This window comes from Vipera berus (assembly GCF_964194415.1).
Source record: "Vipera berus genome assembly, chromosome: 3".
NCBI classification, from domain to species: domain Eukaryota; kingdom Metazoa; phylum Chordata; class Lepidosauria; order Squamata; family Viperidae; genus Vipera; species Vipera berus.
The window spans coordinates 24,684,717-24,701,963 of NC_138204.1; the positions used below are offsets into that span (position 1 = coordinate 24,684,717).

Sequence of the window (17,247 nt, forward strand, 5' to 3'; positions counted from 1 at the left end):
TATTACAGAGGGTAGTGAGGACAGCACAAGACATTGTGGGCTGTTCCCTGACATCACTGGATGACATCGCCAGGGCTCGTTGCCTTGGAAGAGTGAGGAAGATTCTCAGGGATGACTCACACCCTGGACGGTATCTCTTTACTCTCCTACCATCCGGTAGGAGATATAGGAATATAGCCAGCCGTACCAACAGGCTGAAAAATAGCTTTTATCCATGGGCTGTTAGGCTTTTAAATGGGACATAATCTTATGCAGAATTGACTTGGGAGGCCGGTGTGTGGTGTAGTTGGTTCACATAGTGTGGTGGGATGGAGGGTTTGTTGTCACTGTGTGTTGGGGGGAGAGAGCACGGGGGGAGGCTCAGCTAATCTCAATGTACACATGTTGTACTTTGACAATAAAGGTTTATTATTATTATGACTATATGCCGAGGCACACGGAATGCTGTTACCTTCCCACTGAAGTGGTACCTATTCATCTACTTGCTTTTTGTATACTTTCGAACTGCTGGGTGGCCAGGAGTTGGGGCAAGTAATGGGGGCTCACCCTTGACTGTTGCAGCTGACAAACTGAGCCATTAGACCTCTCTTATTTATCTGAGTAATATATAATCTGGCAGGAGGGATCTTAAGTAAATGACTTTTCCAGTTCTTTTAGCCTAAGATGCCAGGAAATGAGACACTGCTAATTTTCATATATTACATTAAGTCAGAATTCCTGGTGAGTTGATTAAACATCTGCTGCTTCAGTTTAAGATTGTTTAGTAAAGACTGGTTCTGGGCAAAGTTATTTGCACATACCTGTTTTATAGTTGCTGAGATCTGGAATTTCCGGATTATCCCTGAGACTTGGCCAGTCTCTCCCTTTTTAAAATAATAAAAATGAAAAATAGCTGGACTATATTTCCAAACTAAAGAACCAGTATCTCTACTGTTATTTTAATTTATGTTTTGAACAATGCCTTCTCACATCATGGAAATGACTGTTGAAGACTGGTTGTTGATGGGTGCTCCATCACTGGAGATTTTTAAGAAGAGACTAGACAATCACCAGTCTGAGATGGTGTAGGTTTTCCTGCTTCAGCAGGGGGATGGACTAGAAGACCTCCAAGGTCCCTTCCAGCTCTATTCTATTCTAAGTCTAATCCTTAGCTAGAAGAAAGGGTATTAGAGGACAGCGTAAATGATGGGACAGCATCAGCTGGTAGAGTGCTAGAGAGGTGCAGGAAAATGGGGTGTTTGAATTGGGGGGAGGAGAAGTAATGAATAAGAGAAGAGAAACAGCACAAGGGTTTCTACTTATTTTCTGGGTGAACGGTTTTTTTGTGCATGTATGTACAACATTTGCATTTGCATTTTGGAAGTATGTGTGGGAAAAATGGCTTTGTGAGTGAACCTTGTATTGGCTTAAAGCAGACGTGTCAAACACAAGGCCCGGGGGCCGGATCCGGCCCGTGAAGTGGTTTCATGTGGCCCGCGAAGCCATCCTGGAAACAGTGAGGGAACGGCCCCCACTGCCTTGGCCCTGGCCCAGAGACCCTCCTTCTGCCAGAGACCCTAAGATCTGTCCCACTCCTGCCCAGGCCCCCATAGGCACCCTTGATGCGAACGATGTAGAGCTGGCCACACCCACCCAGTAGGCCATACGCACTCTAGCCACGCCCACCCAGTAGGCCACGCCCACCCAGGCCATACCCACCCGGCCCCTTGAGGGCAATCGCAATGCTGATGCGGCCCTCAGTGAAATTGAGTTTGACACCCCTGGCTTAAAGAGTGGTTTGTATTCCAGGACTGAGATCCATATCTGATATGCAAGTTCCTAGACTGCCTGTGATAACCCCTGTGTCTAACCGCACTTTATATTACCAACTTAAAGACCAATAAAAATGTTCAAAAAATACACATTCTACCTATGTGAAACACTGCAAAATTTCTTTTTGTTGTTTTTTCTTTAACAATTTGGACACATTGATTTGATCTTGCAGAGCAACTCATAAATATGTGAGGGTGGCAATTTACATGCAGGAATCCATCACTCTTCAAAACAATATCACATTTATGTATGAATCATCTTGGTAAATAAGCTAGGAGTATTGATCATTTTATCTTATGTCCTTTTATAATGTATTTTGCAGATATTGTATTTGACAGACATTTTATATGAATTCCATTCACATGGAGATGTTTTGTAGGGCATATCAATTTGACTTTATTCAGACCAGTGAACTTGCCAGCATATTTCTAGACTTACATGGGCCAGCCTCTTTAGTAGATCACATTTTTTAAAAAAATGTACAAGAATCCAACTTGATTTTAGTTGGCTTTGTAATAGGACATGGTTGTCACGTGAAAATATTTTACCTAAAATATCACTGAAGGCAATACTATCTTTTATAGATTCCTCTATGACCATTGATGTTGTTTGGGAAGGTCTTACATAAGATAATCTTCCCAGAGATTAATAAGGACTTGGAGTGATACTTCTTTAGTGGTTTTCCTGATGTTGTGGAATTTCCATTAAGGGAAAATCAATCAACCAAAATTTGTATTTGTGAGCAGGCAGCGCAAATGTGGTAATGCAAATGCCAGCAAACTTTTGCATCTGTCCTGGGCCAAGATAAACATTTTGCACTCTTTGTGTTACAGTTTGTTATTAAATAATGGTTTTGAGCATCATTGTGCTTAGAAAATATTTTTGTGAGTTTTATAGAAACTTCAAAATATATTGGAGAGATTGCAATTCTTACTTTTTTTTTGCTCCATTTCACAGATGGGTACACATTTTAGATTGCCATGCAGTTTGCGTTTTGTGCTGCAGAAATTATGTTTCTAGCCTGCTTTATTACATAAGAGCTTTAATATGTCTTAAAAGAAGAATCATCAAAATCTGGAATATTGTGCATTGAAACTGATACAGTAATTTTAGGCCAGTCTTATGCATGTTAATTGAGAAGCCCAATCACAGTCATGGCATATAAGTGCATATAAAATTGCAGACTAAATGCTTCAGTTGGCATTTATTATGCAGCTTCTAGATAACCATAAAACATAAACTGCATTGACATGGTGGACACCAAGGTTTACCAATCTTAAATATCATGCAATAATTTTGCGTTTTGTGGAAAGAGGAGTGGATTGTAAGTGTGGGCAACATCATGTGGACCTTTCTTAAAATTCATCGAAGGATAATTTAACTGAAATAAAAGCTTTTATGAAAGCATCCTTTCTTTTTGTTAGTTTGGATAAATCTGTTGAATGTTTCTGAGAGTGCTTTGTATTTTGTTCAGTGCATGGATTGTTGTCATATATGAGTTCCTCATAATTGAATAGTCATGGGAGTGAACAGAAGCTTGACATTACATTTTCTCCACTATCTGTTGCCTTTTGCCCTTTCTCAGTTAATTTACAACTATTCCATCAAGTTGTAGAATAGAAAAAGAGAAGCAACTCCATTGCTTGTGCTGAGAATCTCAGACTTTTGATGATACTTTCTTTGTTAATTCTGGATTGGTAACTTTAAAGGATATGTTTAAAATAAGAGCTAGTTATAGAATGAGGCATTTATTTGCATAAGCTTCCACATCTCATATCAGAGTGGGCTATTGCTAGTAAATGCTAAAATAAATAACACTAGCTACATACAGTTATTTTTCCCTCCTCTTGAATGTGTCACTTGATTATTCTTCTCTGTGTGAAATGGAGATAATTGAAAACAAATTCCTAGTGTATTATTTAAATGACATTGCATTATCTAAATGATACCTAAATATTTACAATGAAATAACAACAACAACAATAATGTTGGAAGGGACCTTGGAGGTCAACTAGTCCAACCCCCTGCTCAGGCAGGAAGCCCTATACCATTTCAGACAAATGGCTGTCCAGTCTCTTCTTAAAAACTTCCAGTGTTGGAGCATTCACCGCTTCTGGAGGCAGGTTGTTCAACTGGTTAATTGTTCTAACTGTCAAGAAATTTCTCCTTAGTTCTAGGTTGCTTCTCTCCTTGATTATTTTCCATCCGTTGCTTCTTGTCCTGCCTTCAGGCGCTTTGGATACATAGCTCCTTGATAACATTAATAATGTGTTCTTTAAAATTCTTTGGAATACAAGCAAAATAGTTGCTGAAATAGTTTAATGCAGACATGTCAACTTGCAATGTCATGTGATGTCGCATGACATATTGGAAATTTTTCCCCACTGTCAGCAATGGGGTGGGTGCAGTCCGGCCTGTGGGCCAGCAGTTTGACATCCCTGGTTTAATGGTTTATAAGTGAAACCCAACATTCTCTATTTGTTAAATTTATACCCTGTTTTTCTAGGAGCTCTGCACTTCAGTACAATCTGGTTGTAATGTGTAATGCATAGATGTAATGTGTCTTTTAAGGTGTAGGAAATGATTCTAAAAATTCTAATCTGATACACACACACACACACACACACACACACACACACATTCCTTGATAAGATTAAAAATGCAAATCCCAGGCTTAAAATTAACAAACAAACGAACACTGGGATGGAATTAAAAAACTAAAACAGTTTTTATTGCTAAAAAATCAAGCTTTCGTTGGCTAACTGCCAACGTCGTCAGGATGGAGACGCTGAGGTGGGGAGATTGCGTTTATTCTGCTCATGGAGCGCGGCACCGGTCTGTTTGTTGAGGTCTGCCATATTTCTTTGAGTTGTCGTGTATCCGTTTTTGGGGGATGTAGTTGTCTCTGGGTATCTGTTGTTAAAAGTGAATTGCTGATAGTTCCATGTGTTGTAGCCATAGCTCTGGTCATTGCCCGTGTTCTCATGCCAGGGGTCTTAAATGGTTGTTGCTCTTCTTCCCTGTGTTCAACATTGCAGGGTGGTTGTGTGTTGGTGCAATCTTGGATTTGATACAATGAGGTACTTTGTGAATGCTTGCACTGTTTATCTTCATATCGCGCACGTCGTTCCTCTTCCCAATACATATACATATACGTATACATATACATATTTATTTATTTATTTATTATTTATTTATTTATTTGTTTTTATAAACCGCCCTTCTCCCGAGGGACTCGGGGCGGTGTACAGAGTAAGGTAGGCAAACATAATGAAACAGTACTGAAAAAAACAATAAACAAAACAAACTGGGACCCCAATTAGCGCTATCAGGCCAGGCCGGACTGCTGGAATAGGTAAGTCTTCAAGTCGCGCCGGAAGGTGCGGAGGTCGGGGGCCATCCGGATTTCAGTTGGTAAGCAGTTCCAGAGGGCTGGCGCACCCACTGAGAATGCCCTCCCCCTGGGGGCCACCAGCCGACATTCCTTGAGCGGTGGCACCCTGAGGAGGCCCTCTCTGTGGGAGCGCACAGGGCGGTGGGGTGTTGACATTGGCAGAAGGTGTTCCCGTAGGTAGTCCGGACCCATGCCATGTAGGGCTTTGTATGTCATTGTTAGCACCTTGAACTTCACCCAGAAGGCAACTGGAAGCCAGTGCAGCGCACGGAGGAGAGGTGTGATATACATACATACATACATACATACATACATACATACATACATACATTCCATTATTAGAATCACCAAGCATTTATTTCCTATTTTAAAAATCCATCCCTGATGGAAGAAGTCCTTCTGCAGTGTGGATAAGATAGAGTAGAAGAGTAGTGGATGAATTTGCTCCTGAATGGACTTTACTCATAGGGAGTGTCATAGTTCTCCAAGAAGCTCTGAGAAATGAAGCGAGTAAAATGACATCTAGAGGAGTAGTGCAAAAGACAAAAATGACTGAACATAGTATAGGATTATGTTGATAATAGCAGTGAAATCAAGCCTACCACATTCACTGATAGGCCGATAGGCCATATTTGCAAATTTCTTTGTGAATCAGATTTTTAATATTTACTTTCAATTAGTCACAAGTTGGAGTTAATTGAATATTAAATTTGCTTTAAAAGGTTTATTAAACATCTCTGATGAATCTATAAATGTGTCTTTACTTGTAGGGAGAGATGAAACCATGCAGGCTGTCAGACCATCTTTCCTTGACTATTTTGAACAAAAGGAAAAAGAGAATTGGCAAAACAACTATGGAAGGCAGGTATCTGAAAGATGTTCTTCAGATTGGAGAGTTCCTCAGGATGGTGATTATGAATTTGTAAGTAAAATACTTTTGTCCTGTTCTGCAATTATAACTTTTTCTGTTGTTACTGATATGGAACTCTTCAAAGTTCCATATAGCCTCTTCAGAGGCAAACTTGAAAAGAAAACATAAAACATTTTAATATTCAAAAATGTAAGGAGTGTTTATTTAAAGCATACAATTTAAAAACATTTAGAATGCAAATGTTCAACACACTTATTTTATGGCTGTATTGTGATTAATTCATTTATTGTGAAAATAGTATGCAGATTGTCCTTAACATATGACCACAATTGAGCCTAAAATTTCCATTGCTAAGCAAGACAATTGTAAAGTGAATTTTGCCCCATTTTATGACCTTTCCTACAATATTTGTTAAGTGAATCACTCCAATTGATAAGGTAGTAAAATGGTTGTTAAGTAGATCTGACTTCCCCATTGACTTTTCTCATCAGAAAGTTGCAAAAAGGGATCACATGACCTGAGGACATTGCAACTGTAATAAATACATGCCAGTTGCCAAGCATCCAAATTTTGATCATGTGACCAAGGGGATGCTGCAGCAGACATATGGAAAACAGTCATAAATCGCTTTTCTCAGTGCTGTGTAACTTTGAATGATCACTAATTGAATGATTATAAGTCAAGGACTACCTGAATAACAATTTGGTTGCTAAATGGATACCACTATTATGGCCACTGTTGTTATGGGATCTCTCAGCAGCCAAATTCTAGACTCTATCCTATAATACATTTTGATAAGATGCTAAGATAAGAGAACCTAATTTAATTGACTTGGTTTGTTTGGACTGTTACAGTGTTATTTGTCTTCCATGAACTAGTTTTGATTAAAATGATCTTCTTCAGGCAAACGAACCTGAAGCTATATAATAAGCATGTTGTTATCGAGAGGTAGATTTTTAGCAAGTGTTTCTTGCAGCATGTTTAATAGAACCTTTCTCTAAGTCATTCTTTCAAACCATAGCAAAGAAAGAGAAGTGAGCCAAAGCGACCATCAGTTCTCTTTATTTGTCTCCTAAATATTGTTTAGCAGCCCTTCCTATCAGACGGAGTTCAGAAGAAGGCTCTTCTTGGGCACAATTGACAGCCCAGAAATATTTGACTCTTCTTTTTCAGTTGATCATATGACTGACAACTTTGGCTTTTTAAAGATAATTCTTGTAACAAGAGCTAAGCACAAAAGATCCTGGGCCTGGATTTAGTTGCTTTCTGTTTCCTTCCCCTTTCTTCTTCTTTTTTTTTCTTCAGGCCAGTTTTTTTTAGATTGTAAATTTGAGGTCAGGGACTGTCTCTCATTTTTATTGATTTGTAAGCCTTTCTTGGAGTCTTTGTGGCTGAAAGAAAGGTATGAATGCCATAAATAAATAATTACTTTGACATTGACAGAGCTTGGAAAATCATCCTAATTTTGTCTACCTTAGATAGATTGTGAGAAGCTGGTGTAAGAAATTGGATCTGTGTAAGAAATTGGATTTGTGTTGACTAGCTAGGTGCGTAAGAATCTGAATAAGCATTCCACGATAGGAAAACCTTCACCTTTTCTTTTTATAGCTAATAGTTAAAGAAATACAGCAAAACTTTAGCATGAAAATTTGTAGGTGATAAGTGTTGGATGGAAGAGTTCTGTGTACAGCATTACTGATTACAGTAATCAAGAGCACTTGTAGTAATTTAATAGCAAGGTTGTAGTAATTTAATAGCAAGACTTGACTAGCATTATATCAGGTTATGCAATTAGTGACACTCATTGCATAACCTGATATAATGCTAGTCAAGTCTTGCTATTAAATTACTATAAATCCTTGCAGTTTTGAACAAATTGTTTTACTTTACTAGGTTTTGTTGATAAGTGTTTCTTTCCCATCTTTCCTAAACTGCTCAGATTTTTATAATACAGAAAAGTTTTACATTGCATTTCTAATTAGCTTTAAAACCTCTTTAAGATTATTTGGCCTATTCAGTTTCATTTTTAAATTGGGAGACGTCAAAGAGATGTAAGAGGATTGTAAAACTCAGTGCAGGTTTACTCATAATAGTCATGGAAAAAGATATGAATATTCATGCCTAGATGTGTGCATGAACTTGGAAATTATAATTATTACCTTAAGTTCTGTTTAATAAAGGAATTTTAAAAGATGACATTTTTTTCATTTCCTGTCCCTTAGTGTAAACTGACAAAAATTACTTTTGGGAAACACCGTTAAGAATAACTGCCTTCATTTCTACAAAATTTGTAGCCCTTGAAACACATTAAAGATTAACTGGGTATTTTTATTACATTTCATCAGTTTAAAAAAAGTAGTTTCCTTTTATTCAATTTAAACTCCTGGACGTTTTCATGTAGTTCTCTTGACAAAAGTTCAGGATTTGTTTGCCATTACTCTAAGCCTTTTTTCACAATCATTTTTTGACTTCTCATCTAACTCGCAGCTCTGGGATTCCCTAGAGATTTCCACCTAAGAAATCAAAGTCACTTTGACGCCATCAATTAGCAAACTCAAGTGTTTTTATTACAGGTCTCTGACCTGAATCCAAAGAGACCAGTTTTTCTGTGATATACTAAATCTTCTTTTAGCAAAAGAGACTCTCCCCCCACCCACCCGTGATACAGACGCTACATATTACTTCTTTAACAAAAAGTATTAAATACTGGTTCAACTGCATAAATTCAGCACTGGTTTGGTGCTGTCTGTGGCAATGCAGTATTTCAGATTTGAAGGAAAAATGTTGCTTTGGATTACAGGGAGGTACCCCTATTGCATCTTTCAGCTACTTCTTTAACAGCTGTATTCTTTCTTCAGGACTGAATGGCTGCCAGCCAGCTGGGGAATTCTGGAAGCTGAAGTCCACAAGTCTTAAAGTTTGAGGAACCCTGCTTTAAGGAATTGCTGAGAGATGCTCTGAAATAGATGTTTCCTTCTGTGTAGAGAGCCATAAAGTTGGCCTTGAAGGGAATATACAGAAGCATCAAGGGCAGGCACATTCTTGAAGCTGAGGGAAAGGAGATATTGTTAGAAAGAGACTTGAGTGACTCATTTCTGACTAAGCAGACTAGCAGAACTGTTTCTGTAGTCTACCTCACTAAAATGCAATTCCAGCCTTCATGTGGAGCCAGTTTTCTGATCTAGTCTAGCTCATAGAACTACTACTTCAAATCCAAAGCTTTTTGTAGTCCTTCTGCTGCCCACATTGAACTTTGTGAAGTCTGATTTTTCTAAATGCAGAGCAAAGAAAGTGATTCATGCTCTTATTTTACAAAATATTGAAAGCAGTGTGTATGTACTATGCATTTATTTATTCCATTTTTAAATTTACTAAATCAATTTAAAGATCCCTGCATCTTGCAAATATGGCCTTGGGCAGCTAGTAACAAATTATAAACAATTAAAAAAATCCAATCTCAACAAAACATTAAAAGCTGCCATGGCCATTTAGCAGAACAATAACATCTCATATAGCTAACCTCTAATCTTGCTGCCATGGAGTACATCCAGGTCTTCAATGCTTTGCAAAAGGCCAGTATGATCAAGGCCAGTCCTCAGTCATGGAACTTATTGCAGAGAACTTAGTGCCTTAACATTTGAGAGAACAAATATTACATCTAGCCAAGCTAGGCTGTAGAAAATATTGAATACTCTCTGAGGCTTTATATGTTTTAACATATGTAGTAAACCTCCAGGTACCGGCTAAATTATGCAGATTTTTATATTAGGTCATTAAGTAATTCTTGTGTCCCTACTATTTTTTTCTCCAATAGCAGCTTTAAAGCTTCTTCCAGTCCAATTACATAGGATGCTGAAGACCAAGTTTCGAATCTTTAGTATGCACATTGTGTTTTCTATAGAAAACTTTTACAATAGAATAGGGCTGTAACGAAGGTCAAGTAGTCAAAACTTTAGTATCCCCAAGCATATTTCACTTTCAAGATTTGATATATTAAATGCTTGGGAAGAGTTCCAAGGAATGTTAATGGTCTTACCAGTTGCACAGAGGAAACATCTATTATTATTTATGGAAATGATTGATAGTGAAGCCTTTTAAGAAGCCAAGTGATTTACTGTTTATTGATTAATGAAAATATGTTCTGGTTTACAAAGACCAACATGCCTGATGATATATTACTTTTTTGTGTGCTGATTTTTTTTGTCTTATGAATGGCTTGGTATCTTGCTTCTTTTCTTTTTATATACATCACTCAAACAAAATTTCTTTTTAATTAAACTTGATGTTTTTCCTAATCCTCCTTGGCAGCAATCAAATTTTGAGGACAATCCAAACAAGTTTCTTTCTAAAATCTGATTACCACAAAGAGGTCATATCCACAAGAGAAGCACAATTTATATAATTTTTATTTTATAGCCCCAATCAACTCTGGGTAATTAACAGTGAAACATCAAATGGCGATCCATAGGAAAACTCAGCACTCACATATGAGCATAACATAGCTAAAAATGGCAATACTCAATTCTTAGAAAATTCTTTCTCCCTTATTTCATTTAGTTTGGTGGGAAGGGTCTCCTTTGAAATCAGTGTTGAAGAACTACATGATTTGCCCTTTCCTCCACATCTCCTATGTTCTTCACTGCTGCAATGGGTCTTGGAAGTCTCTTCCTGCCCCTAAGACAACTTATAGCATTTTAGGAGAATCTCAGTGAATGTGAAATGGTTGCACGAGAGGTAGTGGGGAGGGGGGTAAATGCAGGACTTGTCACTGAGTCTGATAGATTTTTTCTTCTTCTTTGTCTTTCCCTGTGGCTGATTGCAAAGGGGGAGAAATCCAACCTAGACACTGGAGACTTAGTTTTTCAAATACATGCGGGGGGGGGGGGAGATCCATACAATATAATCACTCAACAAATCTTTGTGATAAGTTAATATTTTTAAACAAAGAAAATGATTTAATATTGATTTCACCCAGATGTAAATGGTCCTGCTTTAATTGTTTATGTGGCTGAATGCTGTGTTCATTTATTTATTTATTTTATTTTAATTCCATTTATATCCCGCCCTTCTCCGAAGACTCAAGGCGGCTTACAAGCTTAGCAGTAGCCTTCATTCTATGTATATGCCTGCTTATTAGGGCTTTCACACACACACCCCCAAGCGGCATTATTACAAAGTCAGCTTAATTGCCCCCAACAATCTGGGTCCTCATTTTACCTACCTCGGAAGGATGGAAGGCTGAGTCAACCTTGAGCCTGGTGGGATGCGAACCTGCACTAATTGCAGGCAGCTGGTGTTACTTAAGGAGGCATTAGCCCACTGCTCCACCAAGTTTTGTTCCACTTGCTGCATTTAGAAGCCTCCAGATCAATGATGTTTTGTTCTAAGATCAAACAAAAGGTGTATGTTGTTCTAACGTCAAAATAAAACTGAGAACATATGTGAATTTGTTTTGAGCTTGTAACATTTGAAAAGATCAGTCGGAACCCATAGCATTTCATAACATTGGCAGATTATGAAAAGATTAAATATTGTGATTAAAAGATTATAAGAAAACAATATTCCATATTAAGATAACTCAATGTCTAATTTTTAAAAACAATTTTTGGTAACTAGCATATAATTATCTAAGGTTTACAGGTAGTCTTTGGGTTATAAAGGCAATTGGGACTGGCATTGCTGTTACTAAGCAATTTGGTCGTAAAGCACAAATCACATGACCCCATTGCTTAGCGGCAACAGTCTTAGCAGTCCAGCTTGCTGTTATAGCCCCAAGGGGTGTGGCTTGTTAAAACAGGAAGCAGTGGGGACACCAGGTAAGGAGAATGGGGGTGGGTGGGGACTGATGCAGGCTGTCCATAAGGGTACCGCCGGTCAAGGATTGCCGACAGGTGATCCCCAGGGGGAGGGCGTTCTCTGTGGGTGCGCCTGCCCTATGGAATCAACTGCCAACGGAACTCCGGACTGCCCCCGACCTTCGTTCATTTCGCCGGGACCTAAAAACCTGGCTCTTTGAGCTATCTGGTCTGGATTGAGGGGTTTTAATGTTTTTAAATTGTGATTTTAATTTTTTGGGGCTAGACTTAATTTAATTTTAATTTTATATTGTATTGTTTTTAAATTTTGCCTTGTAAACCGCCCTGAGTCCTTTGGGAGTAGGGCGGTATATAAACCGAATAAATAAATAAATAAATAAGTGCCCTGAGGGCAAGGGAAGGAGGCTGTGACACTGCAAAAGCATAGGGAGACCAGACAAAGGAGATTCTGCATTGGTGTGAGCACAGGGAAGCCAGGGACTCTTAACAGAGTGACTTGGAGGTTCCCTATCAGCTCCTCTGTAACTTTGCTTATGGAAAGCTTGGCAGGGAAGGTAGCAAATTGTGATCATATAACCATGGGGCTCTTCCTTAATACCTCTTTGCAATTTTGAAAACAGACGCTGATACGATTTGCAAAAATATAATCTTTTTTCATTGATGGTTTTTTTTGTTATGTTTGCAACCCGACTTAATATAAAGACTCCTAGGGCTTAAACATTGTTTCTAACACAAGGTCATATTAAGAATGTTTTGTTTTCCTGAATAGCTGAACTGATTCAATTTAAGCTCTCAGTTTAGTGAGATTATATTCTTTTTCAGTTTTATGTTTGCCACCTTGAGCTACTTATAAAAATAATAAAGGTGAGTTACAAAATCAAAAACAAACGTAAGGAATAATTTTTTAAAAATAAGGGTACAAAATATGTCACTTACAGAAGCTACCAAAACAGGTTTGACATACATAGAAGATTTGATTGCAATGTTTGCCAATCTATTTTTGAAATAGACTCTTTTCTTGACCTTAGTGAACCTAGCTCCCAATTAGCTCCTGTCTTTGTGCAGCAGTGTCATTGAGGTGTTCTACAAGCTTGAGAAATGTGATCTCATTCTAGCTGTATGTCTTACAGTGAACTTCTATTCACTAAGCAGGGACATTAGCTTGAAAAATGGCTCTTTACTTCCTTTATAAATCATTTAACATCATCACTAATATAAAAGGATCAAAGGAATCAAGCCACTCACTTCCTTGGTTTATTGGCCATGTCAGAGCATGCTTTGGTAGTTATATTTCTCACAAAAAGCTCTCCAAGATAGTTTGGAATGAGAATATTGACAAAACTCAGTGAGTTTCATGATTGGAGAACTAATTTTTTTAATGTAATCAGAGTCCAGCTTTTTCCCATTAATTACAAAATCTTCGTAAGGCTGAAGTTGAATGCAACATGAAATATAAACAAAAGACAACCGGATGAGACTAAAGTTCTAATTAGACCAATATTCTCTCTTCATATTGCCCAATTAGATGTTTATGTTAGGCTACAAACAACAAAACAGGATACTATTTTTTGTGCTCCTTAGTAAATGGTGGTCAGAGGTATATTGCTTCTGATTCTGGAGGCAATACATAGCTAATAACTGGTGTTACTGATAGCCTCAGCTTGTATATATTTGTTAAGTCCTTTTGAAAGTTTATTGGCACAAATTTCTCCAAGTCTTGCATTATTCAATTTCATTAAAAGATTTCAGGGTCGATACTGAGATAGGATGAAGCTTTTTTCTGTTTACTTTCACACATTGCATAATTTTATATGTCTTTATTTTGCCATCCTTTTATTCTCAAATATTTTAATTTTGGTGTCTGGAAAATTCATCATTATAGTTTTCCTCCAGAGTATTTTTTTTCTGCTCTTCAATGTGTTTCTCGTGTTCTAACAGTTATGTGCACAGCATTCTCAACATGATAGCAACATGGATCATCAAGTTATCCACCAAAAATCCAGATTAGTTTTCCTTGTCAATTATTGCCAGACCCAAATCCAAAGACAACACAGCGAATCCAATCAACCCAGTTCTTTATTTGCTTAAACCTAATAGACAGAATCTTGCCAAACTAAAGCTATAACCTTCTAACCTAATGGATATATCCTGAGAGATGTCTTCCTTCTTCCTCCATCAAGTTTGGGACTTTGCAGTTTCTTAATTTGGGCTTCTCTCTGCAATGTACTGCCTTCTCCTTGGGAAACTGCAGTGCTCCTGTCACAATTCCCCTGACACACACACACACACACACACACCCTTTCAGGTGCATATTCCATCACAATCACTATCAGCAATATATGGGAGATATCAGAAGTTTCTCTTTTTTCCCCTTTTTCCTCCTTGTGCAGCAGTTTACATTTGCTTACACTTCTTACATTGAACTGCATTTCTCCATTTTTGAACCAGTCCGATGAAAACCTTGGTACTCTTCCATCCTGTATGCTGATGACATGTTCCACATCCCATCCATTAAGATGGTCATCTGATGAGACCTAGGAGGCATGCTTTTTTGGAACACCATCCTTCTGCCAGATAAACCTGGCCCCCATCCTGGCTATGTTCAAAAGACGTGTGAAAATGTAATCCAGGCTTTGGGCTAGAGTGGGTAGTCAATCTGATATGTTTGATTATCTTTTAATGGTTGTTCTTCTTAAAGTATTTGGAGTTTTAAAATTGTATTTGCTATTTTTACTATACACCCTCCAGAGTTGTTATAGAGTTGGGCAACTTTATTTCTAAATAAAATGCACTCCACATCCTGGTAAGATTGTTTGGTAGTATTTGAATGATAGAGATCATGATGATTAACTGGCTTTAATACTTTAGTTTAAATTAAATAGCAAAAGTATGTCAGAAGTGAAGAATACTATATAAAATTAGAAGTAGGAAGGATAGTTATGGATGCAATCATACTGCAACTGTTTATAATAAAGCCTCTTTTGCCCCTTTGTGAAGCATTTTCAAGGAGTGTAATTATTTTTCTTTATTCCAATGTTGTGTGTATGTAGATTTTCCTAAGTTACTTTTATCCACTCCTTCCCCCTTTCAGGTTTCTCGTTTTGGGAAATTAACATAGTTCCATGCGGTCCTTGGTGCTCTCTGAGCTTGGTTGTTTTCTTGTGGATGTTTCATTACCAAACTAAATAATATCATCAGTGCTAGCAGCAGTTATGTTACCTTGTTTAGTAATGAAATGTCTGCACAGAAACAACCAAGCTCGGAGAGCACCAAAGATTCCCCCCAATTGAACCCTGAACTAAAATATTGTCTTCTAATATAGTCCAAAAATGACTTCAAGAAAAGTATTGCAAGTACTGGAATATATGAAATAAATTTTCTTAAATCTAAGTTTGAAAGCTAGACTAGCTGTGATTTCTTTTTACTATTGGCTATAAGCATAATTTCTCACGTGTAATTCAAAATGTATTAATGTAATCCAATTCAGTGAAACTATCCCATGGGCCAGATAATTTTTTTCCTGCAGTGGATTGATTCAGGCTCTTAGAAGCTCGATATGGTTAATGTCTCGGTAAATTGAAACTGCAAGATTTGATTTCTCATCAATTGTGAATGCTATGGAATCAGTTCTTGCAGCTTACAAAGTCTTCTGTGGCTTAAATATTCTGTGTTCTATGAATGTCCCTTCCCTATTAAAAAATTTGCATTTCAGTATCTATATAATTTATATCTATCAGCACTTCCCAATAACAGAATGAATATTGTCTGCAGAAAGGGAATTTAAATGCATCATTTAAATCATTTAAAATATCATTTAAGTTATTGATCTATATTTGTCCAATTGGTATGGTACTGAATCTTTTGGACCCTTAATGGCTTACAACTGTATATAAAAATACAATATAAACCTACAATAAATAAATAACATAATACAATTCATAGTAAACAGCATAAAGAATGACAATAATAACTACAACTTGCAAGTAAGCAAAAACATTTTCCTCAGGGACTCTGAGGAATATGATTTTGTTCAGATAGGAGCAAAAAATTTTGAAGGCTAAACTTTTGAGGTTTGTGTCTATTAGTTCACATATAAGTTTAGTAATTTGATTTATTGCTTTGTTAAGTATTAACTACTTTGCTGTCTAAAAATCAGAAAACAAAGTATTTATTTTGAAGACAAAATATGCCTTCTGAAACGGCAACATTTCTCAATTGTAAGTATTTTAATGCTTCAACTACAATAAATGACTATGTGAAAAAGCTCTGTGTTTCATTATTGTTGATCCTGAGATGCTGACCTTTGCTTTTTTTAATTCAATAATGGAAGAAAGACAGCGTCCTTTGTGTGTTATTAGATTAAATTATCAAAGCCTTTTGATGTCCTTTAAAGATTTATTAGATGAAATGCTTGTAACTGCCTTTTGTGAAACAAGATAGTTGAGGCACCTTGACATTTCTTCCCTTTCAAGCAAGCTTGTATCAAAATGCTAGCAGAAATTAAATACTTGCAGATATAAAAATATTGTAGCATGGGCAAACTGAAGCACTGATCCAATTTAGACATATTTTATATGCATTTATATGCATTTCTTCATCATTTTTTCCCCTTAAACACTTGTATTAAAATTATTATTTTCTTTTACATCTAAGCAGGGACTTTTAGTTTAATATCAGTTAAATAATTTGTAAAGGTGAAGTAGTTATAAATAGGTAGTTCAGATCAGGCAAAATACCCATAATATATCTTTGAATGCTAACATTAGCATTATTCTTAACTTAATTCATTAGTATACAAAATTATAGTATAGAAAATTCTATTTACTTAGGATTTCTTTGCATAGAATTAAAATGAGACGTATCGAAAGTCTGGAGCCTATATAACACATGAAAAGGAATTGAGTCATGAAATCATGCACTTTAAAATCTTTCTAGTCCTGTAAGAATGAAATTAGGGTATCTATTTTTCATTAGAAAATGAAAAGATACGAAGACAGGAGCTCAAGCTCATTGCTGCTTTTTCTGAGGCAATACCTGATAAACAAAGAAATAAAGCATGGCCATGATGCGTATCCTGCCTGGAAATCTTTGGGACTGACTGAATAATGGCAACACTAGACAATTTATCATTGCAGTTTGTTGTTAATGCAAAGTTAGGCTATTTATTATAATTGCTTTACTTATGTTATTAGCCATAACCAATTAGAATCTATTAACAGCTGAGAGTAAACCAAAATACTAAATAGTCATATGTATGGATGACTCCGGATCACATGGGTGACTGTTTAAATATTAATAATTTCTTTAACCCAGTAGCACATTTCTAATAGTCTGCTTACATTACTGTGTAGAAG

General features: G+C 36.9%; 1 protein-coding gene across 2 annotated transcripts in view; it reads left to right on the plus strand.

Annotated features, from left to right (window-relative positions):
* STK4 (serine/threonine kinase 4) overlaps positions 1-17,247 on the plus strand; it is a 70,632-nt gene that overhangs the window by 42,232 nt on the left and 11,153 nt on the right. For both annotated transcript variants that reach the window (XR_014026092.1, XM_081325043.1), the window contains exon 10: positions 5,977-6,128. Coding sequence is in view for 1 of the 2 variants with exons in the window: in XM_081325043.1 (XP_081181169.1) it covers positions 5,977-6,128 (152 nt within the window). In the remaining variant the exon portion in view is untranslated. The remainder of the gene's footprint in view (positions 1-5,976; positions 6,129-17,247) is intronic.